General features: G+C 48.1%; 1 protein-coding gene across 1 annotated transcript; it reads right to left on the bottom strand.

Annotated features, from left to right (window-relative positions):
* Positions 1-503: 503 nt before the first annotated feature.
* On the bottom strand, positions 504-27829 carry LOC140731945 (adiponectin receptor protein 1-like). Its single transcript, XM_073053950.1, has 8 exons — positions 27663-27829; positions 24857-25020; positions 19148-19273; positions 10060-10231; positions 8919-9105; positions 7677-7864; positions 3602-3795; positions 504-2427 (listed from the first exon to the last, which is right to left on the bottom strand). Exons 2-8 carry the CDS (start codon positions 24983-24985, stop codon positions 2299-2301), a joined length of 1125 nt encoding a protein of 374 aa, XP_072910051.1. The 5' UTR covers positions 24986-25020; positions 27663-27829; the 3' UTR covers positions 504-2298.

Genomic DNA, 27829 nt, shown 5'->3' with positions numbered 1-27829 from the left:
ACCTACTGTAGAGCCCTCCTGTCTGCCGCAGTACTGTTCCTGAACCAGTGATGCAGCTTGTTAGGATGCTTTCTATAGTGCATCTGTAGAATTACGTGAGCATAGACGTGCAGAGTCCGGCTCTCTTCAGCCTCCTCAGAAAGTGGAGGAGTTGGTGAGCTGTCCGGATTATGCAGGATGTGTTCTGGGACCATGAAAGGTTGCAGGTGATTTGCACTTCCAGAAGTTTGAAACTGCTTGCAGATTCCACTGCTGAGGGGGGAGAGTGAGTGGTGAGAGTTCTCCTGAAGTCGGTAACCATCTCCTCTGTCTCACTGACTTTAGTGAAGAAGTTATTTGCCTGCACCAGTGATCGAGTGAATGCATGTGAAAAATACCTCAAATCTGCTGTTAAGGGACAAGTGTCTAGACTTTGGAGTGGGATGGTTCTCCAAACACTAGACTAAACGGAGAAAAGTTCTAGAAATAATATTGAGTAAAACAAGCAAAGAAATACAGTCAGACCTAGTCCAATCTTTTTTATTGCAGGGTAGATTACATCATCAATGTCAGATCAAGTACTGCTACATACATTCTGTACATTGTTACTCTCCCCCCTAAAAATTAATTTACAATGCCTGTGAAGAAATATACATATCTATAAGCAATCTTAAAGCCCCCTTTAAATAAATACTGTGCACTACCTACACCACCTGCTATAAAGTGCCCTTTCATCAGCACTATTGCTCTGCTAGTTTTATTCCCGCCCCACACTCAGTCACAGTGCTTACCAACAGATTTCAGCTGCTGAAGAGGAGCAGCTCAGTAGATCACAGAGAAAGGAATCTGAACGTGCTCAATATACAGTACTAGCATTCTCCAGACATGAAACAAACCCAGAGTGTATCTTATGTGAATGGACAAGTGTAATCCCTCTCTCCCCTCACCTCCCAATCCACTGACTAGGCTGACCACACCATCTTCATCCAAAGCCACTGAGCATAGTCTCCTTGCTCCATTCCTATCACCCATGTCACCCAGACATAGCTAAAGCATTGTTCAAAGTAACTTCTCACCCATGTAATGTTATCTCTGGAGTCCCTTGCACCCTCTAAAGGATAGGTTCACTTACATTACACATCTACAAAACACGAACAATCCAGCTCACCTCACCATCAGCTTTCTTTCAACATCTCCAAATTAACAGGCAGTTTATCGATCTCTTGCACCGAATGTGCAGAAATTCCCCTCAAACACGTGTTGGGACAAGTGAAGCCAGTACACCCAGCCGCTTCCACAAACTCAGCTCACGAGCCATCACTTCTAGTTCTCTATTGCACTTGCCTGAGACTGTACAGTTTTAGTGTCATTTTGACTCCAAGTATGACAACCCCACATATTTAATCCACCTCTTCAGAAATACTGCCTGGCTCCACCCTTGTGGCGTACACTCCTCCCACCCCCAACACAACCCGCCTGTCAATTGGCAAAACATGGTTGCTTCACAACGTCCCTGGCATCCTTAGTTCTACATTCCATAAACAACGTCATTAAAATTCTTACAACATCCTCAAATGGTCTGATTCAGATGGGCATCTGGATAGGCGCAACCCAATTTCAGTCTTCTCACTTTCTTTAAACTACCCTTGGCCCCTCTCCTCTCCTCCCATCTGCAACTCTGCAATCTCCTCCAGCCCCAAATCCCTCTGAAACCCGTGCTCCTCTGCTCTGGGCTGTGGAGCCCCACAAGAATAGGCTCTCCAGCACTGGTGCCTGCCCTTCAGATGACAGAGCCATTTAACTGCTTTTAAAATCTACCTTTTAGCCATTTACCACCCTGTGTGGCTTAGTGTCAAATTTGCTATGATTGTGTTCCCGTGAAGCTGGGGATTGTATTTTTACGTGAAGAGTGATGTTTGAATTTGAGATGTTGCTTTGTTGTAGTACTGTCGAGGTTCATTTCTGCTCCAACTGCAAGGGTTTCCAATAGGCTAATGAGACCACCACCAGCCAAGTTTATTCTCCAGCTGTTAGACCATTGTCCTTAGTGTTGCCTTCTTATTGGGGCATTTCTGAACAAAGTTACTGAGACTAGAGGTCTGGCAGGGACTAACAATCTTATTAACATTCACCCAGCCTGATTCTGCCCTGCCTTCACACAGTTCACTGAAAAAAAGCTGTCCTTTAAAAAAAAAAATTTTTCTTGGAGGGGGGAGGCTAGGCGAGCAACAATTTGTTTTGTAAAAGGAACCGAAGAAAGAGAATATTCAATGCACTTTAGGTCTCGTCATTAAGAATTTTGTGCAACAGTCCTGGGGTTCAGAGCAGTGAGTCATCTGTGCACCCTCCTTCGAGCCCATATCGGAATTCCTGCAGGTTGGAAACTCCGTGGAAGTGAACAAAGGCTGCAATCACCACCAGCACGTGGAACAACTGGTGCGACTGGAACTGAGCAAAGACAATTAAAAGTGTTGGTTAGTGATGCACAACCTCAATGGGGGAAGGAAAGACAAGCAGACGTACTTACTGCTCTACATTAACTGATTCAAACAAGTTACATTTACATTGTGCTTCACAGGATGTCCAAAGGCCATTCACGGCCGAGGAAATCTTTCTGAAGTCAGGTACTACAGGAAATGTGGTGGCCAATTTGGGCACTGTACAGTCATTAAAACTGCAATGTAATTAAAATCAGGCTTTGTTTTTAGATTTGAAGAACAAATCATGGTCAGGATACTGAGGGAGGTCCCCTGTTCAGTAATGTCACTGGAGACTTTAAGACAACCAGAAAGATCAGAAGTGGCTTCTATTTGATGACACATCTTGGAAAGTCACCTGCATAGGTTCATATTGCTACATTTTGTGTTCAAGTGTGTCTAGTACCCACACCATTCTGGTTGAGGCAAGTTGATTGATAGCTAAAATGAATCTGTTTACTTATAACATACAGAGCTTTAGGTGGCTTGGTGAAGTGTCTCTCAAGCTGAACCATGACAACCAGACTTACTGGAGACTCTCTCTACCCTTCTCCTTCCCTCCCATCACCTCCATCTGGTTTGCCACTAACTTCCTTTTATTCCTTAGTTCACTGTCCTCTCCTATGAGCTTTCAGCCTTTTGCCCTTTCCCCTCTCCACCACTGACCATCCCCTCTCACCTGCCAGCCTGTACACCTCCCCTCCCCCACTTTATTCTGGCATCTGCCCCCTTCCTTACCAGACTTGGCTCAAAACATCAACTCCATTTATTTTTTCTCCATAATTGCTGAGTTCTTCCTGCATTTTGTGCTCATTACCATAGCACTTGATTCCCGGCCTGTTTTGAGATCAGGACTTTAGCTTTCCTGAACTGGGAAAGTTTAAATTAGGGGTGTCAGCGTGATGTGGCAGGAAACCAGAGGAACTGGGAGAACACGCACTGGAAGTGAGGACTGAAAGCAGATCACTGGATCTCTGAGATAGTGGCTCTACCAATTGCACCAACACAGAACCAGTACCAGCTACAGAAAATAGAGTGACAATCTGGGGCGCTTGTGACTGGAAGAACTCAGCCCCTCTGGAATCTGATACAGGTTGGGACCACTTACAGTGGGAAAGTCTTTTAGGAATTTAGCTGTACATTACCCAGATATCACATTTTCCGGGGAAGAAGCGTTCTGGAATGCGAGCTGCATACAACCCAGCCCCAGTGATGTACATCGCCGCCATCAGGTAAAACCAGCCCATCTGTCCAACAGTTGTTGCTTTTACAAAGCCTTCAGCAATGGTAAAATGTAGAGTGGGTACTATACCACTCAGGCCTAGACCGAGAAACACCCCTGTGGAAATTAATGGAAGAATAAATGCAAAGCACAATGTACACATACTCATGAGAACATGGCCAAATACACCAACATGGACTGTACACTCTGCAACACATCAATTACACATATTTTACAACACTCTTCACACTGTACGTACACTGACTGCCTCAGTCACAAATTATGCATATTTTGAATGATGAAGTCTACATATGGTGTAAGTTATGCATTAATAATAATAACGAGCACTCTGGACCACTATGGTGTAAGTTATGCATTTATAATAATAACGAGCACTCTGGACCACTATGGTGTAAGTTATGCATTAATAATAATAACGAGCACTCTGGACCACTATGGTGTAAGTTATGCATTTATAATAATAACGAGCACTCTGGACCACTATGGTGTAAGTTATGCATTTATAATAATAACGAGCACTCTGGACCACTATGGTGTAAGTTATGCATTAATAATAATAACGAGCACTCTGGACCACTATGGTGTAAGTTATGCATTAATAATAATAACGAGCACTCTGGACCACTATGGTGTAAGTTATGCATTTATAATAATAACGAGCACTCTGGACCACTATGGTGTAAGTTATGCATTTATAATAATAACGAGCACTCTGGACCACTATGGTGTAAGTTATGCATTAATAATAATAACGAGCACTCTGGACCACTATGGTGTAAGTTATGCATTTATAATAATAACGAGCACTCTGGACCACTATGGTGTAAGTTATGCATTAATAATAATAACGAGCACTCTGGACCACTATGGTGTAAGTTATGCATTAATAATAATAACGAGCACTCTGGACCACTATGGTGTAAGTTATGCATTAATAATAATAACGAGCACTCCGGATCACACACGTTACCACTGGCTTGAAGCAGTACCAGAGAATACTTAGCCTGACTTCGGTGATTCAGAATTAATAATCCACGGGAATATAAAAACTACCTGGCTGAATTTGGACTAAAGGAAGACAGCCTGCTTGCATTTGTTAAAACTGAATTTGATTAACAATTCCTTCTTTTTTGATGAGGTAGTAGAGATAGCTGAACAAGATCACACAATTGACCTTGAGTGCACTGACAAAAGGCCTTTGATAACGCAAGTGCTGCAAGCAACAATTGGCCTCAAGAAATGAAAGAGCAGAATGAATAGTAACTTGGCTGAGGATCAGTAAGTACAATGACCAATATTTTGTTTGACATACATTATACGGTGGATAGGGAGTTGGTAACTGGGCAGAAGGCAATGCGTGGGAATAAACAGATCCTTTTCAGGTTGGGTCAAGGGGGCAGAAGCCAGAATAAGAAAATGGAGGGAGGGGAAGAGTACAAGCTGGCAAGTGATAGGCATGGCCAGCTGAGGAGGGAGGAGGGTAGATGGGGGAGGGCTGATGTGGGAAGCTGGGAACTGACAGGTGAAAGAGGTAAAGAACTGAATAAGAAAGCTGATAGGAGAGGACAGTGGACCAAGGAATAAAGGGAAGGTGGTGGGGAACCAGACTGAAGTGCTTGGAAGTCATGAAGGTGGGATGAGGGAAGAGAAGGGTAGGATGAGGGAAGAGGAGGGTGGGATGAGGGAAGAGGAGGGTGGGATGAGGGAAGAGGAGGGTAAGAAAGTCTTTATGCAAGGCTAGTCCGATAGTGCAGCACATATTTAGCAGAGCTGGTAAGGGAGTAAAAGGTCCTATACATGAAGTATTGTATAAGTTTTGGTCTCAATACCCACAAAAGACAGAGTTAGCAAAGATTCACTGGACTGTTTCCATGAGTGGGGGAGAATGTATTCTCTATGGTCTACAAGAATAAAAGAAGATCTCATCAAAATTCACAAAATTTTTTTACAAGAGTTTTTCAGGCAAATGCAGAGAGGACCACAAGCATAATTTGAGAATAAGGCCATTTAAGACTGAGATGTAAAGTGTCTTTAGTGAACTGTTGAGATCCTGTGAACTCTGAGTCGTGTGAATTTAAAATGGAGATGAATTAATTTCAAGAAACAAGTGGTATGGAGATAGTGCTGGAAAATGGCACTGACGTAAATGATCTTGATGAATAGCCAAGATGCTTGAAGGGGCAGATATGTCCGCAAATATCTATGAACTTTCATTGTAAGATATAAACCTTAAATTTTATACTATATACTTCAGCAAGGCCTTTGACAAAGTCCCAAGACTGGACAAGAAAGTTCAGTCACTTAGCATGTGGGAGCAGGTAGTAAACCAGATTTGACATTGGATTAAGTGGGAGAAGCCAGAAAGTGATTGTAGATGGTTGAATCTTTAACTGGAGGTCTGTGCCACGGGGCTCAGTGCTGTGTCCATTGTTGTTTGTAATCTATATCAATGATCTGTATGATAATGTGATAAACTGGATCAGCAAATCTGTGGAGACTATCAAAGCTTGCAGGTGGGGATTTGTACCAGCTGGAAAAATGAGCTGAAAATGGCAGATGAAATTTAACACAGGCATGTGTGAGTTGTTGCACAAACCAGGGTAGGACATATACAGTAAATGGTAGGGCTCTGAGGAGTGTGGTAGATCAGAGAGATCTGGAAGAAAAAAAAATACAGAATAGGTAGACAGGGTTTGTAAAGAGAGGTTTTGACAAGTTGGCTTTCATAAATAACCGTATTGAGTCCAGGAGTTGGATGTCTCATTGAAGTTGTGTAAGATATTGGTGAAGCCTAATTTGGAGTATCGTGTACAGTTCTGGTCACCTACCTACAGGAGAGATACTGATACGATGAGAGAATACTGAGAAATTTTTAAAAGAATGTAAAATTTTCTAGGAATTGAGGACCTGGAGTTATAGGGAAGGGTGAAAGCAGACTTCTTCCCACTGAGCTTGGGTGATACTAGAGCTAAAGGGTGAAAGATGAAATTTTTAAAGGAACCTGGAGGGGGGATTTCTTCACTTAGAGAGTGGTACAAGTTTGTCACCAGCTGCCAGAGGACGTTGTAGATACAGGTTCAGTTTCAACATTTAACAGAAATTAGGATAACTACATAGTTGGGAAGGGTATAGAGAGCTATGGTTCAGGTGTGGATCGTTGGGACTAGGCAGGATAACAGTTCGGCATTGTCTAGATGGGCTGAAGCACCTCTTTGACTCTTTTGTACATTCCACACACTCGATATTTGCCTACTCTATACAGTGGTGTATGTGATGTGTGTGGACACACCATGGTGAAGTCAGATTCTGCACACAACATACAGTGACAGTGTACAATGCCAAAGACACACATTCTTTGAATACATATGGAACCTTGCCAATTGGTGAAATTGTGGCATAAATTACGAAGCTGACAGATAGTCTCCAGCTTTTTGTGAATTGCTCCTTCCCTAATCAAAATCCCCTCCCCCACTATTCTGCCCTGCCCTCCACTCTGTTCCACACTCCAATTAGATTCCATCATTTTCAACCTTTTGTCACCTCCACCTCCCCCCACCCCACTCCCCCAGGTTCTGATGTTACTGCCACTCTCCCTACCCCATCACCTCCACCTCACTCAAGGCTGCTATCTCTTGATCCATCCCCTCCTTTCACCCTTACATACTGACCATCTCCCCTCTATCTTTCAGTCCAGATGATAGGTCTCACAGAAAGACACTGATATCTATTTCCCTCCATAGATGCTGCCTGACTCACTGAGTTCCTCCAGGGTTTCAGCACCTGCAGTCTCTCATGTCTCTAACGTATCTGATGTCCAGCTGAATCGGATGGGAGAACAAAGTCAGACTGAGTGGCTGGAGGGAAAACGGTGGCACAAAATTCCACCTTGTCCTCAGAATACAAAATCCTGAACTGGTAAAGATCAATAGGTGAAATAGCCCAAGTACTGTTTCTCTCCTCCATCATAATGCCCTCACCTGCTCTTGTAAGCCGGTGCTTAGGTGTTGCAAATCGGTCCCACTGAGCAACGATAATGGCTGATATCCCTAGAGCGCAAACAATCCCGAGGTAGATGAGCCGGGGCTGGGGAGAGCAGTAGAATGAATAATACAGCCAGGGCACGAAGCTGCCCATAATGAGCAAGGCGATTCCTGAATAGTCCAATCTGGGAACAAAGAGCAACACATGAAGATGAACTATGTGCTAGCTCACACATGTATGTGTTTGCACGACAAGAGCAGACATTACACTAACTTTCATTACGTAATGTATTAAATATAACATCCCACGACCCATTACATGAATATGCATGATTAGCAGGTCCAGTCAAAGGCGTGTGTTTTTAGGAGAGTTGAATGAGGGAATGAGGATCATAAAGATCTAGAAATTAAATTCCAGAACCTAGGTCTTGGGAGTACAAGTGCCAGTACTGGTGTGATTAAAATAGTGTTTGCCGGAAAAGCATAAAAGAACTCAGATTGTGTGAATGGAGATTGTTCAGTGAGAGGAAGGGGTTGGTCCAGAAGGACTGGAAATCAGAGAAGAGAATTTTAAAACTGAGATGACGGACTAGATATCAATCATCAGTGAGCACATGCAGCAAAATGAAAGACATATCAGCCAGTGGAGAACATTGATATTTCACACTGAATAGAACATATCCGGGCTGGATCAGGACTAGTTGCACTGGTAATGTATTGCAGAGATTCAGTGTGATTCAAACACAGCTCCCAGGTCAGCAATCACTAATCCCACCCTACTTGTTGAGCTGCTGAATCACTGCTCCAGCAAGTTGGCTTCAATTCTGACTTCTGGTGTTTGGGAACTCTGACTGTGCAGGTTTCCCCCCAGGTGCTCCAGTTTTCCACCCCAGAAGATGCAAGGATTGGTAGATGAATTGGTACCTACTATTCAGTTAAAGGATACAACCTTGGAGGGAGCTAATGGGAAAGGCTGGTGAAAAACACGGGATACTGAAATGGGTGTTTAATTATTGCAGTGGACAGGGGGCTGGAGGCCCTGACACTGATTCATTACCACTGGTAGCTCCATTCACCTTCTTACCCTTGTGTTTGGCATCTGTGCACCCAATCCTCATCACAATGGTGTATTCCTCCACCAGACACACCTATATCCCCCTCTCTGATACGAGAGTCAGAGTATACCTCAATACTAATACACCAGTTCCTGCTCGCAGGGTCTGGGTCCCCACTACTCACTTGGAGAACGTTCTGGAGACTTTCTCAGAATGGCAGTACACCGTGTGGAAGAGCCAGGAGAAGCTGAGGCAGAGGACAGCTCCCAGGAAGAACATTCCGAAGACCACCTTCTCCTGCAGGGGGGCCATGAAGTATATATTGGGCCTTAGGAGAGTCAGGATTCCCAGGCCCAAGAAAAAGACAAAACCTGCGAAAGAGCTTCAGTTACTGATTTGTTGGCTAGTATATACATCAGACACTAAATTATTATTTTTTTTAAAAACTGTTACAGTTCTCTCAGCAAGGATGTTTCTTGTGAATAATACAGCTGGCCAGTTGCATGAACTCACTGCAAGCCTGATGTTGTCTATTGAACTGGATAAAAGTCTCCCTTTCCTCCCACCATTCTTCTCCCTCCCCAGGCCATGCATTCTGACCTCTACATTCTCAGCGTTGTGTATGTACTTTCATAATAAATTTACTTTGAACTTAAAACTGGATGAATTGCAGCTTAAAAGTATTGTGAGTAGCCCTGGTTGCCAAGCTAGTAGAAAGATGTGATTAAACAGGCAAGATTCACAGGAATATTACTGGGATTGGAAGGCTTCGTTTATTACGAGAGGCTGGGACTCACCCCCCACAAAGCATAGGAGGCTGAGGGGTGACCTTATTGAGGTATATAAAATTATGAGGGGTATAAATAAGGTGATTGGCTGTAGTCATTTTTCCCCATGGTAGGAGAATCTAAATCTAGAGGACACAAATTTAAGGTGAGAGGGGATGATTTGAAAGGAATCTGAGGGGAGACGTTCACTCAGAGGGTGGAGGGTATATGGGAGAAGTCAAGTGAGGAAACTGCAGAGGCAGATACATTTACAATGTTTATGACACTTAGAGGTACATGGACAGAAATGGTTTCAAGGGATGTGGGCCAGATGCAAGGCAAATAGTACCAGATCAGTTAGAGATCTTGGTTAGCATCGACAAATGGACTAAAGCCTATTTCCATGCTGTAGAATGCTACCATAATCTCATTACAGAACAACTATTTACATCTTCTTACAATTAGTCAAAGATAAAAGCTGTTTCTGTACTTTACAATGTGGCCACTTAGCAATTAAACAGCTGCAAGTTAGATTTACAAATTCATCCTTTCCCTTACCCAACAGATGCGTCCAGATGTTACCGGTCTCTGTGTGGATTCTAAAGATGCTCTTGAAGCAAGCTCGAAAAGAGGGCATTGGTGGCCTGTGTCCATAAAGGAGATAGTCATTGTCCTTCAGCCAGTCAGGGAGCACGTCATAAGGGATCACTCGCCAACGGCCCTCCCAAACCTGAAACACACAATGCTTCCTTTTTATCTCAGAATGCCTTCCACAGTAGAAACAAATCACAGCCTGGGGATGGATTTGTAATCCTTGCATTATGGCAGGCAAATCTCACCCTGTGGACAATGATTCTGGATTCAGGAAGAGACTGCAGATGCTGGGATCTGAAGCAAAAAGGACAGAAACTGTTGGAACTCAGCAGGTCCAGATGAAGAGTCTTGACCTTCCATTCTGGTTCCAAATCCTGCCAGATCCACTGAGTTCCTCCAGCAGTTTGTTTTCTGCTCAATGCATTGTGTTAGAAATTGTCAGGGATGGGGATAAAAGGTGCTAAAATTTAGTTGGCAGGTTTGGCTATCCCAGAATGAATGGATGGTGGAGGCTGAGATGTTAAGACCACATAAGATTTTCAGTGACTGAGGACATAGGGTAGGAACAAAGTCATACATCTTTATTTATTTGTTGAGACACAGTGCAGAACTGGCCCTTCTGGCCATTCGAGCCACGCAGCCTAGCAACCCCCAATTAAATCCTAGCCTAACCGCGGGACAATTTACAATGACCAATTAACCTACCAGCCAACATATCTTTGGATTATGGGAGGAAACGGGGAAAACGTTCAAAGTCCTTACAGACAGCAGCAGAAATGAACCCGGGTCACCGGGACTGTAAAGCGTTGTGCGAATAGCTCAGGGTCTTGGTGAAGGAGAAGATATAATGCTTAAGTTTTAGCAGAGGGGTGCCACAGCAAAATAGCAAAATGTTCCACTCAAGAGAAATCGCTATGACAACTGAGCACAGGACATGAATGCCTCTCAAAAACGAACATTTATTGTCCATCCCTTGGGCAGATCAAGGCGACTTCTTGAAACTCTGTAGTTCTTACGGAAAATGCACCTCACAGCGCTGTTGGGAATGGAGGAGCTGATGGATTTGGACCCAGCTACAATGAAGAACTGGTGACTTACTCCCAGACAAGGGTGGTGAGTGACAGTCATCTTTTGTGCCTGCTGGCAGTGTCCTATTGTTCTTTTTGGAGCTGGTGACAGAGGTCATGCGAGCAGCTATTGGAATTCCCGAGCAGTGCCTTGTGTAGTTGGGCCAGATTGTACTGTGGTTGTAGAAATAGATGTTCAGGATGCCTTTTTCTGCAATGGTGTGGAATCTTTTTGGATTTGCACTCTCCGGGGGGAGGGATCATTCCATCTCACTCCTATCCTGTGCCTCGTAAATGGTACAATGTCAGGTGTGGAGTTTCCTGCCACCAACGATCTGCTCTCATAGCTGCAGTGTTTATAGGACTGCCAGCTGAGCATTTTGTACGTTTGAGCAATCTCAGACTCAGACTGTACGAAACTCAGACTGTTGTGGTCCTACCAACACACACAAAATGCTGGTGGAACACAGCAGGCCAGGCAGCATCTATAGGAAGAAGCGCTGTCGACGTTTTGGGCCGAGACTCTTCTTCAGGACTAACTGAAAGGAAAGATAGTAAGAGATTTGAAAGTAGTGGGGGGAGGGGGAAATCTGAAATGATAGAAGAAGACAAGAGGGGGTGGGGTGAAGCTAAGAGCTGGAAAGGTGATTGGCAAAAGGGATACACAGCTGGAGAAGGGAAAGGATCATGGGACAGGAATCCCTGGGAAGAAAGGGGGAGGGGAGCACCAGAAGGAGATGGAGGACAGACAAGGAGTGATGGTGAGAGGGGCAGAGAGAGAAAAAAAAAGAGAGAAAGGGGGGGGATAAATAAATAAGGGATGGGGTAAGAAGGGGAGGAGGGACATTAACGGAAGTTAGAGAAATCAATGTTCATGCCATCAGGTTGGAGGCTACCCAGACGGAATATAAGGTGTTGTTCCTCCAACCTGAGTGTGGCTTCATCTTTACGGTAGAGGAGGCCATGGATAGACATATCAAAATGAGAATGGGACGTGGAATTAAAATGTGTGGGCACTGAGAGATCCTGCTTCCTCGGGCAGACAGAGTGTAAGCGTTCAGCCGACTCACAGGTGAAGTGTCGCCTCACCTGGAAGGACTGTCTGGGGCCCTGAATGGTGGTGAAGGAAGAAGTGTAAGGGCAGGTGTAGCACTTGTTCTGTTTACAAGGATAAGTGCCGGGACAGAGATCGGTGGGAAGGGATGGGGGGGGGGACGAGTGGACAAGGGAGTCGCATAGGGAGCGAACCCTGCGGAAAGCAGAAAGTGGGGGGGGAGGGAAAGTTGTGCTTGGTAGTGGGATCCCATTGAAGGTGGCGGAAGTTATGGAGAATTATATGTTGGACCTGGAGGCTGGTGGGGTGGTAGGTGAGGACAAGGAGAACCCTATCCCGAGTGGGGTGGCGGGTGGATGGGGTGAGGGCAGATGTGCGGGAAATGGGAGAGATGCGTTTGAGAGCAGAGTTGATGGTGGAGGAAGGGAAGCCCCTTTGTTTAAAACAGGAAGACATTGTGGTGACCCACTTCCCAGCGCACTCGAACCGGCTCACAAAGCGGCGAGCGCCGGTATTGAGGCCGGTCCCAAAGAGGGCGCCAAGTCTGCTTCACCAGCAAGGGGAAAAGCCCGCGTGAGGGACGGGACTGTGAATACTCGCCCCCTACAGAATTTCCGTCTGGGGAGGGCGGGATCAGGAAGGCTTTAAAGCGAGGCTGCGAAGTTTGAATAAACCTCTTTTGCAACTGCAGCTCACCGACTCCGTGTCATTATTTCAGCGCTGCGTGTAGCACACCGCTACAATTGGTGACCCCGACGGCCCAAACGATATTTGGACCGGAGATGAACGATGCCGCATCTGTTCATGCAGTTTCGTTAAAACTGCCAAGCTTCTGGACGCTGCGACCTCAGCTATGGTTTCAGCAAGCAGAAGCCCAATTCCACATTCGGCAGATAACCTCAGAGGACACACGTTACTACTATGTGGTGAGCTCCCTCGACCAGGAGACAGCCGCCCAGGTTGAGGAGTTCATACAGTCGCCCCCAGCGGACGGCAAATACACAGAATTCAAAGCCTTGCTCATAAGGACTTTCGGACTCCCACAGCGCGAGCGAGCTGCCCGCTTACTGCACCTGGATGGTTTGGGGGACAGGCCACCGTCAGCTTTGATGAACGAGATGCTGTCCCTGGCCGGAGGACACAAGCCCTGCCTCATGTTTGAGCAGGCATTCTTGGAGCAGCTGCCCGAGGACATCCGCCTGCTGCTGTCCGACGCGGATTTCAACGACCCCTGGAAGGTGGCGGCCCGGGTGGACGGCTGGGGTGAGGAGACCAACGAACAATGGTGCTTCTACCACCAGTGGTGGGGCACAGAAGCCCACCGCTGTCGCCTGCCCTGCAAGTTCCCGGGAAACGCCAGGGCCAGCCGCCGCTGATGGCTACGGCGGCTGGCCATCGGGATAGCCTCCTGTATGTGTGGGACAAGCAGTCGGGAGCCGCTTTTTGGTCGACACCGGAGCCGAGATCAGCAACCTACCTCCGACGAGTTACGACACCCGCAACAGAGAACTGGGTCCCAACCTGAGGGCCGCGAACGGCAGCACAGTAAGGACCTACGGCACCCGTACGGTGCGGCTACAGTTCGGCTCCAGCCAGTTCACGTGGGACTTCACACTGGCCGCCGTAGTCCAACTGCTCCTGGGAGTGGATTTTTTGCGGGCTCACAGCATACTGGTCGACCTGCCAAGGAAGAGACTGGTCCACGCCGAGACCTTTCAAACGTTCTCCCTGGGTGAAGCCCAGTTGCCGGCCCCACACCTAGACTCCATCACGCTGTCCGACGACTTCACCAGAGTACTGGCGGATTTCCCATCGTTTCTGGCACCGCAGTTCACGGCAGCCATGCCCAGACACGGCGTAGAGCACCACATCCCGACACAAGGACCACCCCTCCACGCTCGTGCTCGAAGGCTTCCCCCGGACAAGCTCCGACTGGCGAAGGAGGAGTTCAAGAGGATGGAGGAATTGGGGATCATACGGCGGTCCGACAGCCCATGGGCCTCCCCCCTGCACATGGTGCCCAAAGCAACAGGGGACTGGAGACCATGCGGCGACTACCGCAGGCTGAACGAGGCTACCACACTGGACCGCTACCCTGTGCCACACATTCAGGACTTTGCAGCAAACCTGCACGGCACATGGATCTTCTCCAAGGTAGACCTCGTCCGGGGATACCATCAAATCCCAATGCATCCGGACGACATCCCCAAAACGGCACTCATCACCCCTTTCGGCCTTTTCGAGTTCCTCCGCATGCCGTTCGGCCTAAAGAATGCCACACAGACGTTTCAGCGGTTAATGGACGTGGTGGGACGCGACCTGGACTTCGCTTTCATCTACTTGGACGACATACACATAGCCAGCAGCAGTCGTCAGGAGCATCTGTCCCACCTCCGTCAACTCTACGCCCGACTGAGTGAATACGGCCTGACAATCAACCCGGCCAAATGCCAGTTCGGGCTCGACACCACCGACTTCCTGGGCCACAGGATTACTAAAGACGGGGCAACCCGTCTGCCCGACAAGGTAGACGCGGTCCGCCATTTCCCCCGTCCCACCACAATCAAAGGCCTTCAGGAATTCGTGGGTATGGTGAATTTCTACCACCGCTTCCTCCCTTCAGCTGCCCGAATCATGCGCCCCCTGTTTGCCCTGATGTCGGGTAAGGGCAAGGACATTACCTGGGACGAGGAGTCCGCCGCCGCTTTCATTAAAACCAAAGAAGACTTGGTAAACGCCGCGATGCTAGTGCACCCCAGAACGGATGTCCCTACCGCCCTCACAGTGGACGCATCTAACACAGCAGTCGGTGGAGTGCTGGAACAACTCATCGAGGGTCGCTGGCAACCCCTCGCGTTTTTCAGCAAACACCTGCGACCACTCGAGCTCAAATACAGTGCTTTCAACTGGGAACTGTTGGCGTTATACCTGGCAATCCGGCATTTCAGGTACTTCTTAGCAGGTAGGCCCTTCACCGCGTTCACGGACCACAAACCGCTTACCTTTGCGTTCACGAAAGCATCCGACCCCTGGTCGTCCCGCCAGCAGCGCCATCTGTCCTACATCTCCGAATACACAGATGTCCGGCATGTCTCGGGAAAGGACAATGTCGTGGCGGACGCCCTCTCCCGCCCTAACATCCAAGCCCTGATCCAGGGGGTAGACTATGAAGCGCTGGCGGAGGCGCAGCAGGCAGACGAAGAGATCCTTAGTTACAGGACTGCAGTCTCCGGTTTGCAACTCCAGGACCTCCCCGTAGGCCCAGGTGAGAGGACCCTACTCTGTGACGTCACCACCGGCCAACCCCGCCCCATCGTTCCGGCAGCCTGGCAGCGGAGCGTTTTCGACTCCATTCATAACTTAGCGCACCCCTCCATCAGGACAACCGTCCGGATGGTCTCCAACAAGTTCATTTGGCACGGACTCCGCAAGCAGGTCAGTGAGTGGGCCAGTACGTGTATGCACTGCCAAACAGCCAAGGTGCAGCGGCACACCAAAGCTCTGCCACAGCATTTACACGCCACCCGCCGGCGTTTCGACCACATTCATGTGGATATCGTGGACCCCCTGCCAGTGTCGCGAGGAGCGCGGCACCTCCTGACTATCGTGGACCGGTTCACCAGATGGCCAGAGGTGATCCCGCTCACCGACACCACCTCCGAATCCTGTGCCCGGGCACTGATTGCCACCTGGGTATCTTGCTTTGGGGTACCGGCCCACATTACCTCCGACAGAGGCGCCCAGTTCTCCTCCAGCCTGTGGTCAGCTACGGCCAGCCTTTTGGGGACACAGCTGCACCACACAACTGCCTACCACCCACAGTCGAACGGCCTGGTGGAGCGTTTCCACCGTCACCTTAAGTCGGCTCTCATGGCCCGCCTCAAAGGGCCTAACTGGGTGGACAAGCTTCCCTGGGTCCGGCTCGGAATCCACACGGCGCCCAAAGAGGATCTGCACACCTCATCGGCCGAGTTGGTGTACGGCGCACCCCTGGTTGTCCCAGGGGAGTTCATACCAGCCCCAGAAGAACCCGCAGCAGTCCTGGACAGACTACGCGAGAGGCTCGGTAACCTGGCCCCCATACCCACTTCACAGCATGGGCAGAACCCCACCTGCGTACCCAAAGACCTGCAGAACTGTAAGTTTGTTTTTGTACGAGGGGGCGGACATCGGGCACCACTACAGCGGCCCTACGAGGGGCCGTTTACGGTGATCAGAAACAACAGGTCCACATTCGTGCTGGACATTGGGGGAGAAGAGGAGGTTTTCATGGTGGACCGACTCAAACCGGCCCATGTGGACTTGGCGCAGCCGGTCGAGATTCAGGCACCGCAGCACAGAGGCAGACCTCCCAAACAGAGTCCGACCCAGACTGTGGACATTGTGGGGTGTATCGCTGGTTCTGGGGGGGGGGGGTTATGTGGCGATCCACTTCCCAGCGCACTCGAACCGGCTCACAAATAGCCAGCGCGCCGGCATAAAGGCCGGTCCCAAAGAGGGCGCCAAGCCTGCTTCACCAGCAAGGGGAAAAGCCCACACGCGGGACGGGACTGTGAATACGCGCCTCCTACAGTATTCCCACCCGGGGAGGGCGGGATCAGGAAGGCTTTAAAGCGAGGCCGTGAAGTTTGAATAAACCTCTTTTGCAACTGCAGCTCACCGACTCCGTGTCATTATTTCAGCGCTGCGTGTAGCACACCGCTACAGCATTTCCTTTATCCTGGAATGAAAAGCCTCATCCTGAGAGCAGATGCGGTTGCAAGAGACAGGGTGGGAAGAGGAATAGTCCAGGTAGCTGTGAGAGCCAGTGGGCTTATACACCTGACGCAGACTGGGAGATCGTTTAGCTTAACACCTACACTCTGTCCGCCAGAGAAAGCAGGATCTCCCAGTGGCCACACATTTTAATTCCACATCCCATTCTCATTCTGATATGTCTATCCATGACCTCCTCTACTGTCAAGATGAAGCCACACTCAGGTTGGATGAACAACACCTTATATACCGTCTGGGTAGCCTCCAAACAGATGGCATGAGCATTGACTTCTTTAACTTCCGTTAATGCCCCTCCTCCCATTCTTACCCCATCCCTGATATATTTAGTTTCTTTTTTCTCTCTCTCTGCCCATCACTCTGCCTGTTCTCCATCTCCCTCTGGTGCTGCCCTCCCCTTTCTTTCTCTCAAGGCTTCCCGTCCCATGATCCTTTCTTTCCCTTCTCCAGCTCTGTATCCCATTTTCCGATCACCTTTCCAGCTCTTAGCTTCACCCTACCCCCTGCGGTCTTCTATCATTTCAGATTTCCCCCTCCCCCTTATACTTTCAAATCTCTTACTATCTTTCCTTTCAGCTAGTCCTGATGAAGAGTCTCGGCCCGAAACGTCGACAGCGCTTCTCCCTATAGATGCTGCCTGGCCTGCTGCGTTCCATCAGCATTTTGTGTGTGTTGCTTGAATTTCCAGCATCTGCAGATTTCCTCGTGTTTGCTGTTGCGGTCCTATGTTCATTCCACCCTAATGTATGGAACTGAAATGTTTGACAGTAGCAAAGCAAAATGAGGGAAGATTCGAAGCTGCAGAAACATGGTTTTTGATAAGAATGATGAAAATACGTGGAAGGACAGAGTAAAAGATACGGAAGTGTTGCGAAAAGCTGGAATAAAAAGAGAGTTCAATCAGGAAACAGCACGTGGAATTTCTGGGACATGCTCTGAGGAAAGAGAAGCTTGAATATCTTGCAGTGACAGTAAAAACTGATGGAAGAAAGAGTCACGGTCGACAGCTCATGAGTTACATCAAGAGATGGACAGGCAAAAGTTTTGTAGAGTTCATTAGAACTTCTCAGATTAAAGACTATGATCGCCTACGTGATATGACATGGCACATAGTGACGATGATGATGGCCCAGATGAGTTTATGGTCCTCCTGAAGGCAGATGGTGGGGAACTTAGCTATAGTCTGTCAACAGAAGGTGGTTAGACTCCTTATTGGAACTGTTCATTACCTGGCACTTTTGGAGCAACGATGTTAATTGTTACTAATCTGGGTCTTTGATTCAGGCATGGTCTGCTTCACTTGCTGAGGAGTTGCCAATGGAAACAAGTGATGTGGAGGGGGGGTCATTGAGGAAGTAGCTGAAGATGGTTGCACCTAGGACAGTGCCCTGAGAAACTCTCGCTGTAACGTCCTAGTGCTCTGAGAAGTGACCTCAGCAACCTAACCTTCCTTGCCTGGGGTTTTGCGCAAATTTTGTTAATTCACCTATTTTATGGTTGTGGTGTACTGTGCCGCTGCTGCAAAAACAAAATTGCAATTTTTATGGCAGATAAACCCTGGATATGTCTGCCCGTGACAAAAAAAAACTTGAAAAAGGGTTTTTGGCAGAGTGCTGTGTGCAATTTGGCTTATGAGCCCAAGGCAGGAGAAATCAATGGAGGCATAACAATATCTGAATAATTCACAATTCTTATTTTGAGAGCCATTTCTCCAGAGGAAAAGATTAATAAGATTGTCTTAGTAAGATAACACAATCTCACCAAACATCCACAACATTTTGAGAGGGATGCCGGGAGGTTGGAGCAGGGGTTCCAAGTCCTTTTTAACACCACGGAACTCTTCTATTAGCCGAGGGGAGGGGTCCATTGACCCCAGGTTGGGAACCCTTGGTCTGGAGCGATTTACAGCTGAGTGGGTGGCAAGTTTTTGGAATTCCCTGCAGGATAAGGTTTGATTGTACTGAACCACTGAGCCAAGCTCAGATCATTAAGACTTCCAGATGCAAATCAGAAGAATTCTCCAAGGAAATCACAGGGAATAGGGAATAGATGGGAAAGTGGAATTCGGAGTGGCAGCATAGTCTCACAGCAGGCTGAGTGGAAAAGGTTGTGTGGCCTACCCCATTACTATTTGTTAAACGTGTTACCAAGACAGTACCTTGTACACAAACTCCTCCATCTTCTCCATTGCATGATGAGCCTGAAGAGGGAGGGTCAGTACTCGCACCTCCTCTTCCTCTTCCTCCTCATTCTGTGTTCCAGGGTCTGTCTTAACTTCCATTCCCTATGAAGTAAGAGTAGTATCAGTCAGTGACAAGTGGCACAGTAACATCTAGTACGTGAACCTATCCAAGTTTCCTGGACAAACTTACATCCCCAGTTTGATTCTTTCCAGTGCTGGTTACCAATGCAGCATATCACAGCCCTCTAACAGTTCCCGAGTGACACTCTTTACACAAACCTGGCCCACGAGCACGTGGCACTGTGAACCACAGGGCTACAAAGATTCAACTCGACCTTGACTTTTTCTGACAGCGACCAGTCTGACACAAATCCCTGGACTTTGCTGAGGGTGGGGAATGTTGTATTAGAGTCTAAATTAAGAATCAAAAGTAACTTAGTTTTCTTGTAGTTTTACTTTCTTTATGCTTGCTTAAACATTTGTATTATCACTTGTTTGCCTGGAGATTTTCAATAGTTTGTAACAAAGCTGGTTTTGCACTTCTGTAATTTCTTTTCCTGTGAGCCTGAGATGTCATGGCAGAGTCCTTACTGTCTCCTAGGCTGTTCTTATCAGAGACAATTCCCTTACCTGTCCAGCTTGAACTAGTTGTCAGTATAAAGAACAACCATGACACAAGCTCTTCATTGGAGTGAATGGGTTACAATTACTTGCTGGTAATGTTTTTCTCCATTTCTTCGTTATGAACATCTAACAACTGTTCTTGACTTCAGAAGAATGTCCTGGGTAGTATCATCTCCACATCCATCAACAGGGACCCAAACACAGGCTGATGATTTCTTTGGGTTAACACAGTAGCCTAGAGATTAGCACACTTTACAGTACCAGCAACCTGGGTTCAATTCCTGCCACTGTCTGTAAGGAGTTTGTATGTTCTCCCCGTGATCAAATGGGCTTCCTCCGAGTGCTCTGGTTCCCTCCCACAGTCCAAAGACGTACCGGTTGGTAGGTTAATGGGTCATTGTAAATTGTCCTGTGATTAGGCTAGGATTAAGTCGGGGATCGCTGGGCAGCATGACTCAAAGGTCCATGCTGTATCTCAATAAATAAATAAAAGCCCCCCTATCCTGAGGGAACAGGAACCTCAAAACAGTCTGTCGGATTCTCTCATCACCCCAAGGATACAGGATCCAGGCCTGGGCAAAGGTCCTGCAGATGTTGCAAGTCAATCATTGGTCCAGTCTGGATCAGTTAACGTCGAACCCAGCCGGGAAGCCTTGTACTGTATCTGCAGAGCAGTGATGAGATGGCAGCAGCTTCAACGACCGAGACATGAAGGGAGCAGAAGACTCTTTCTGCAAGTTACACCATACTGCTCAGAGTAAGGACAGAGGGGAACATTTAAGGAAGAGGTGGAGGGCAAGTATTATTATTTTTTTAACCGAGTAGTCGGCGCCTGGAACACACAGCCACGTGAGACAGATGTGATAGCAGTGTTAAAGAGGCATTTAGACAAGCACATCGGCATGCAGGGAATGGATAACACACAGGCACATGGGATCAGTTTCACTTGCCATTTTGTCAACAGACATCATGGGCCAAAGGGCCTGTACTATTCTAAGTTCTGGTTTAAGTGCAGCAGTACAATCAAAACATCATTGAAATTAAAATTATCAAAATACATATACATTACCAGAGACTACCCTGAGAGTCATTCTTTTGCAGATGAAACGCCCTGGTTAAGATTTTTACAGCTATGCTGTAGGCGTTTCATTTAGCAGTTCTGTAAGAGAAGTCTGTTCTGCTTTCAGCCTGTTTGGGTTTCAGCTAAAGATAAGGGGTTGTGATGTTCATGCTTAGGAATGTGATGTCAGCCAATCAGGATGGTGGAATTGGGAGAAGGTTCACGAGAACGCCGGGCAGAGAGGTTTTTGAGAGGACCACTGGTGTGGGTTGAGGTCTTTTGCTGGGAGCTGGGACAAGACGGGGGGGGGGGGGGGGGGGGGGAAGGTGGCTCAGGATGCTGTCCCTGTTGCACAAGGTGCTTTGTGCAGGTGAATGGCTTCTGGGAGGAAGGACCCATACTCCCGGGGAGAGCGCGTTTGTTCGAGATGGATTTCGAGCGACATTCAGAAGGTGTGTGTGTGTGTGCTTTCACGCAAACCCAGGGTTCAGTGTGTGAGCTAAAGAAAACTGCAAGGTGAGCTCCAACTTCTGTGCACATTTGAGTGGAACCGCCTGAAATTACATACCCCAGGAAGGATTGTGATGAAACTCACATTTCTCAGCCTTCAGAAAGAGCTGGTTCTCCAGAAGGCACTGGAGAATTCTGCAGACATGACCTGTGTGTTCAGCAAGGGACTTAGAAAAATATCAAAATGTCATCAAGATACACAAAAACAAATTGGTTCAGCATGTCCCTGAGCACATCATTTACTTGAGTTTGGAAGACAGCGGGGACATTGGAGACCGAATAGCATGACCAGATACTCGTAGTGGCCTGAGGTGGTGTTGAAGGCCGTCTTCCACTCATCCCCTTCACAAATGCGGACAAGTTGGTAGGCGTCACGGAGATCAAGCTTGGTGAAAACTAAGGTTCCTTGTAGTACTTCAAATGCCGAGGTCATGAGCGGAAGAGGGTAACGGCTCTAGTCAGTGACCTCATTCAGTCCCCGGTAATCAATGCATGGACACAAGGAGCCATCCTTCTTTCCAACAAAGAGAAAAATGGCACCAGCAGGGGAGGAAGACGACCGGGTGATGCCTGCAGCCAGACCCTTGAATGTACTTACTCATGGCTTCTGTTCCAGGTACGGACAGGGAATACAGGCAGCCCCTTGGGGGAGATGTGCCAGGCAAGAGATCAATGGCGTAATCATATGAACGATGAGGTGGTAGGGAAGTGGCCTGGGACTTACTGAACACAACCTTGAGGTCCATATATTCAGGAGGGATGGCACTAAGGTCCGGAAATTCCTCGGGAGATCTGGGCTTGGAGACAAGGGGATCTGAGCATGGTGGAGGCAGTGGAAGTGACAGAATGGGCTCCAGCCTACGATCTTGTGACTGAGCCAGTCAACGTGGGGTGGTGTCTGACTAACCAGGGATGGCCCAGGATAATGGGAGATTGAAAATCAATAACATAAAGGGTTAACTGTTCATGTTGGTTGCCAGATAAACTGAGACTCACTGGGGCCATGACATAGGTGATGTTAGCCAGTCTCTAACCATTCAAGGCATTGGCCATCAATGGTGACTGGAGAGCAGACGTGGGTAATCCCCACTGGGCAGCCAAGCCAGAATCGGTAAAACACCCTCCCGCACCAGAATCGACCAAGACGGAGACTGCTCGGCGTTGGACGCCCCACTCCAGAGAAGCAGGTATGAGAGTGAGTAGCGTTGAGGAGTACTCCTCGTCCAACTGGTGAGCGCTTGGCTCTTACTGGGCGGGTGGAGATGAAGTGGCCTGGTTGGCCACAGTACAGACAGGAACGGGTGCTGATTCTCCTTTGTCTTTCAGTCGGCGTCAGGCGGGTACGGTCAACATGCATAGCCTCGGGCTCTGGAGTGGGAGTTATAGATGTGGGCAAATGGCAGGGCAATGCAGACTGATGAGGAGCTTGGAACTCACCCAGTGCCTCCAGGGACCCTCTGGAACCCCTCCCTCTGTGGCACTGCTGAAGGTGAACATCAATATGGATGGCCAAATCCACCAGGGCTTCAAAGGTGGCAGGAAGGTCCTGGGTGACCAGTTCATCGTTGATGTCTTCAGAGAGGCCATTCAAGACGGTGTCGTACTGTGCCTCCGAGTTCCAGCCACTGGAGGTGGCTAGGGTCCGGAACTCTATGGAGTAATCTGACACAGTCTGCACCCCTGGTGCATATGCAGCATTTCACAGGCAGTCTCTCTCCCATGCTTGGAGCAATCAAACACTTTTCTCATCTCCTCAGAAAATAACTGAGAACTGATGCAGAAAGTAGAGCCTGCATCCCAGACGGCTGTTCCCCACTCTCTCGCCCGACCGGATAGTTGGGTGATGACGTAGGCTACCTTGGCTCAATCAGTCAGAAATGTTGTTGGTTGTAATTCAAAAATGAGGGTGCACTGGGAAAGAAAAGAACAGCAGGTACTTTTCTGGAGGACACAGATGGGGCTCTTGGACGGGAGGAGTAAGCGAGAACACAGAGGGCAGGGCAGGATGTAGTTGCGGAATGTTGATGGACTGACTGAGTCTGGGCCCCAAGGTTGGTTACATCAGCAGAAGATGACTCCACTGCCCTGAACACAGACTCCAGCTGGTTCTGGCATCCTTGTTGTTCCAGGGCAGCTCTCAGACGACCGGGGTCTGCTGGATCCATTCTGGCCAGATTGTACTGTCAGGGCGCTGAAGCAGGGACACAATCACAGAGCAAGTACTGTGCACACTGTGATATTTACTGAGTAGCAAATCCAGAGGGGCAACAAAGTCAGCATCAAAGTTCAGGCAGAGATCAAAAGTTCCAGATAAATCGAAAAACCAGAATCGGGTAATGGGCAGAGTTGCTATTCAGATGGACAGAGTTCAGATACGAATGCTGGAATGGCTCAGGAAAACTCACTGGCAACAAACAGGTGAAAACATAGGACTAAAATACACTGAGCAATAAACAGAGAGGCAGATGATAGGTGGAGCACAATGAGACACAGGTGAAAAACAGGTGAGAGGTGGAGTACTCAGTAATACAGGGGTCGGAGTAGAGCAGGAGCGAGACAGGAGCACGAAAACAAACAAGAGCACATGACAATACAAAACCACAGACTGACAGCTAGGGGGAAACACACAAAAAGACGGAGTTCAGCTGGAGGTACTGACACAGGTGATTCTTTCTGTTTCTGCCATCAGAGCAGGCGAAGCCAGTGACGCATTACTTTGCTCTCGCAATTTCTGAGAACTGCACTGGAGTTTCAGCCCTAAACTTGTGCTCAGGTCTCACGGTTGGGCTAATCATGCTCAATAGCAGAACTGTGGAAAACCTCAGACAACCAGAGAGGACTGCACCAATACAGCTCAGGCTGTCTGACTTGACACACACTGTGAGGCACAGATCACAGTAGGTTCAAATTACTCTCAAGGCAGAGAGGTCAAAAGCACAGCAGTCCTTACTGATCCCAGTGGAACTGCACAGCTCTGTAACACACTGAACTCACCTACTGCAATGTTCTTTATTAGGTTGTAACTGGATGTTGAGGCTGAATAGCAATGCCTGCTTCTGAAATTCCTGGCTGCTCAACTAACATTTCTTCTGTAAATATACTGGGGGAGAATTGGGTCAGGGTTCATAACAGGGAGAGAAATAGAACTTTTTCTCTAACCCACAAAGGGGAACAATATGAAAATGATTAACCACTGGGCTACCTATCTGATGCATTACAGCCCACTGCCCGAATGCACAGTGAACTAGCCTCTGCTGTACGCCGACTAACCTCAAAGAGGATCCATTCTGCTTGCAAATGTTGATCATAGCAGCACGGAATCTAATATCAACCTTGGGAAAATAATTTAAAATCAACAAGTTCAAGCTTGCTGCATGGCAACGTCAAACAGACGTACCTAAAAACTAAGAATATAAACTAGAAATGTTTGGATTCCCTGCATTGTCCCCGTTGCCCCGACGACAGCCCACACTTACGCCAAAGGCACTTACAGCTGCAGAGTTCCCACCAGCCTGTGGCTTGGGCTTGTCATCCAGCAGTTCAGTTAGTTCAATGTTGCTTGCCTGGCCGCCATTACTGGATGCCCCACACACTTCACTCGCTGACCTCTGGACAGACATGGACGCTGCACTCCAAGCCCTCTACCTGGTGAAGGCTAGAGCAAAACAGCAAACGAGGAAAGTGAGGGCACACTCATTACTTCTGCACATCCTTATATTACCCATTTAGTCAAATCCTGGCACCTCAACCAATTAATTCCAAGGGCTTCACGAGTGAATCTGCAGATGCTGGAAATAAATAAAAACACAAAATGCTGGCAGAACTCAGCAGGCCAGACAGCATCTATGGGAGGAAGTAGTGATGACATTTCGGGCCGAAACCCTTCATCAGGAGTGAAGTAACATGGGATGGTCAAGGGGGGATAAGAAGTGGGGGGAGGGATGGAGTAGAGAGCTGGGAAGTGATAGGCTGAAGGGAAATGGGCTAGGGGGAAGGTGGAGAATTATGGGAAATAAAAGAGAAAGAAAGGTAGGGCTGGGGGAGATTATGGTGAGGGGGAAAAAAGAGAGAAAGAGAACGAGACAAAAATTATAGATAGGGATGGGGTAAGGGGGGGCAGGGGTATCAATGGAGGTCTGTGAGTTGAATGTTCATGCCGACAGGTAGGAGGCTACCTAGGCGGGAGATAGGTATTGCTCCATTGACCTGCGTGTGGCCTCATCTTGATGGTAGAGGAGGCCATGGACAGACATGTCGGAGTGGGAGTGGTCTGTGGAATTGAAGTGTGTGGCCACAGGGAGATCCCGCCACTACTGGAGGACTGAGCGCCGGTTTTCGGCGAAACGGTCTCCCAGTCTGCGGCGGGTCTCCCCAATGTATAAATGGCCACATCGGGAGCACCGGATACAGTATATCACCCCAGTTGACTCGTAGGTGAAGTGGTGCCTCACCTGAAAGGACTGTCTGGGGCCTAGGATGGTGGTGAGGGAAGAAGTGTGGGGGCAGGTGTAGCACTTCTTCCATTTGCAGGGATAAGTGCCTGGAGGGAGGTCGGTGGGGAGGGATGAATGGACAAGGGAGTCGCGTAGGGAGCGATCCCTGCGGAAAGCCGAGAGTGAAAGATGTGTCTGGTGGTGGGATCCTGTAGGAGGTGGCGGAAGTTACGGAGGATTATACGTTGGATCTGTAGGCTGGTAGGGTGATAGGTGAGGACCGGGGGACTCTATCCCTGGTGGGCTGGCAGGGGGATGGGGTGAGGGCAGAAATGCGTGAAATACGGGAGATGCGATGGAGGGCAGAGTTGATAGTGGATGAAGGGAAGCCCCTTTCTTTAAAAAAGGGCTTCTCCTGCTTGGCCACGGGCTGTCAGTAACATTGACATGTAATTGGATGCAGATTAAGTCCTACACTAGACCAATAAGATTCTGACATTTAAGTTCACTCCCAACTTTCTGACAGTCATTGGCTGTGCCACATGCCAGTAATGCTCTATAAGCTCTAGCATCTTCTGCAGCCAAGCATCTTACAACCTAACTTATAACATAAAACCAAAGGAAGCAGGAGCAGGAATCATATTTGCCTCTTTAAACCTTTTGCACCATTCGTCAAGATGATATCTAATGTAGTTCTCAATCTGTCAGTATATACCCTCTATTCTCTGTGCTAGAACCTTGCTGACTAACCTCCTGACTGGTAGCAATGTATGCCTTCTGAACGTTTAAAATACACAGTAATTGCCTTTCATATATCTGTCCTACTAGTCATATCCTCAAATATTCAAACTCTCCACCCCTCAATGATTTAATCCACCTTCTCTCTAATTTACAAATTAGTAGTTAGGTTTCTACCCTCCAGGCCAATTGTACTATTTCACAATGTCATGCCTGACTGATTTTAAACACAACTCTGTGGCCATTTCTATGCAAAGTAACCCTTTACAACCCACCCCACCTCAATCCAGGATTTATCTGATTCTAAAGTATTGTAAGACTTTGCTCTCACTGGCTTTTGAAAGGACAAAAACTGCCTTATACGGACACCTAACTTCAGATATTCTCACAACAGGAAACATCTCTTGTACATCAAACCTATGCAATCTCATTTTTATGTTTCGTACCATAATGGAAGTGTCATATTTCCCTTATATTATTGCATTCGCGATATCTCTGCCCACTCCGTTTGCAATTTCGGTATCCTTGTGTGTTCTCCAAAACACGGTAGCCTGCCCATCTTAGCGTCACCCAGAAGTCTCGCAAACGTGGCTTCAACATTTACATAATTTGCTGCTAAGTTAACAGTCCCACTAATGCCTACTCCTTGGATGGCCACTCTTCTACCCAAACTACCTTCACCTCCAAGTAAGCTTATATTTTTTAGAAATAACCTTTGATGTGGCACCTAATCAAATGTCTCTGGAAACCGAAGGACAGTATATCCACCTGCTTCTCTGCGATCCCAACCTCCCTCGCTCTCTGATCCGTGCACAAAGTACGGGAGACATTCAGCAGCCCAGGCAACGTCTGTGGAAGACAACCGACCACCGACCAGAAGGGTCGTCAGGCAGAGACGAGAATTGTTTCTCTCCCCACATACGCTACCTGGTCAGCTGAGTACTGTACTCTCAGCATTTGCTGCCTTAACTTCAGATTTCCAGCGTCGGCATTTGCACTCTTTGATCCGACCCGATTGTTAACATCCACCCCCCTCCCCCCGACACCCACAGATCCGAGCCTCTCTGCGTTGCATCTCGGTCCCAGATCTCCCCCGCACTGCTTTCCCTGCAGCTTGCAACCTTACCCAAGCGTGGCGGGAGTGCCTGTGGGCGCCGATGGCCGTCCAGAGAACAGTCCTGACCCGAACTGACCCGTCGCGCTGCCCCAGGCCGACGACCAGTTCATCCGCTCCCCGCAACCCCCAGCCCGTCACTTCCGGGTCTCGGGTAAACTTTTCCGGGTTTGACGTCG

Source organism: Hemitrygon akajei, chromosome 8 (genome assembly GCF_048418815.1).
Source record: "Hemitrygon akajei chromosome 8, sHemAka1.3, whole genome shotgun sequence".
In the NCBI taxonomy this organism is placed as follows: Eukaryota; Metazoa; Chordata; class Chondrichthyes; order Myliobatiformes; family Dasyatidae; genus Hemitrygon; species Hemitrygon akajei.
The sequence above is the reverse complement of the archived record's forward strand: the minus strand, read 5'-3'. Positions and strand labels throughout refer to the sequence as shown.

What these genes read in the sequence shown, in the direction of transcription:
- LOC140731945 (XM_073053950.1), bottom strand. Translation starts at nt 24,985, where the DNA reads ATGTCTGTCCAGAGGTCAGCGAGTGAAGTGTGTGGGGCATCCAGTAAT. An exon ending in TGGAGGAGTTTGTGTACAAG is followed by an intron (nt 10,232 to 19,147) that starts GTACTGTCTTGG and finishes TGTGTGTTTCAG; the next exon opens with GTTTGGGAGGGCCGTTGGCG. An exon ending in GTCTCCAGAACGTTCTCCAA is followed by an intron (nt 7,865 to 8,918) that starts GTGAGTAGTGGG and finishes CTTTGTTCCCAG; the next exon opens with ATTGGACTATTCAGGAATCG.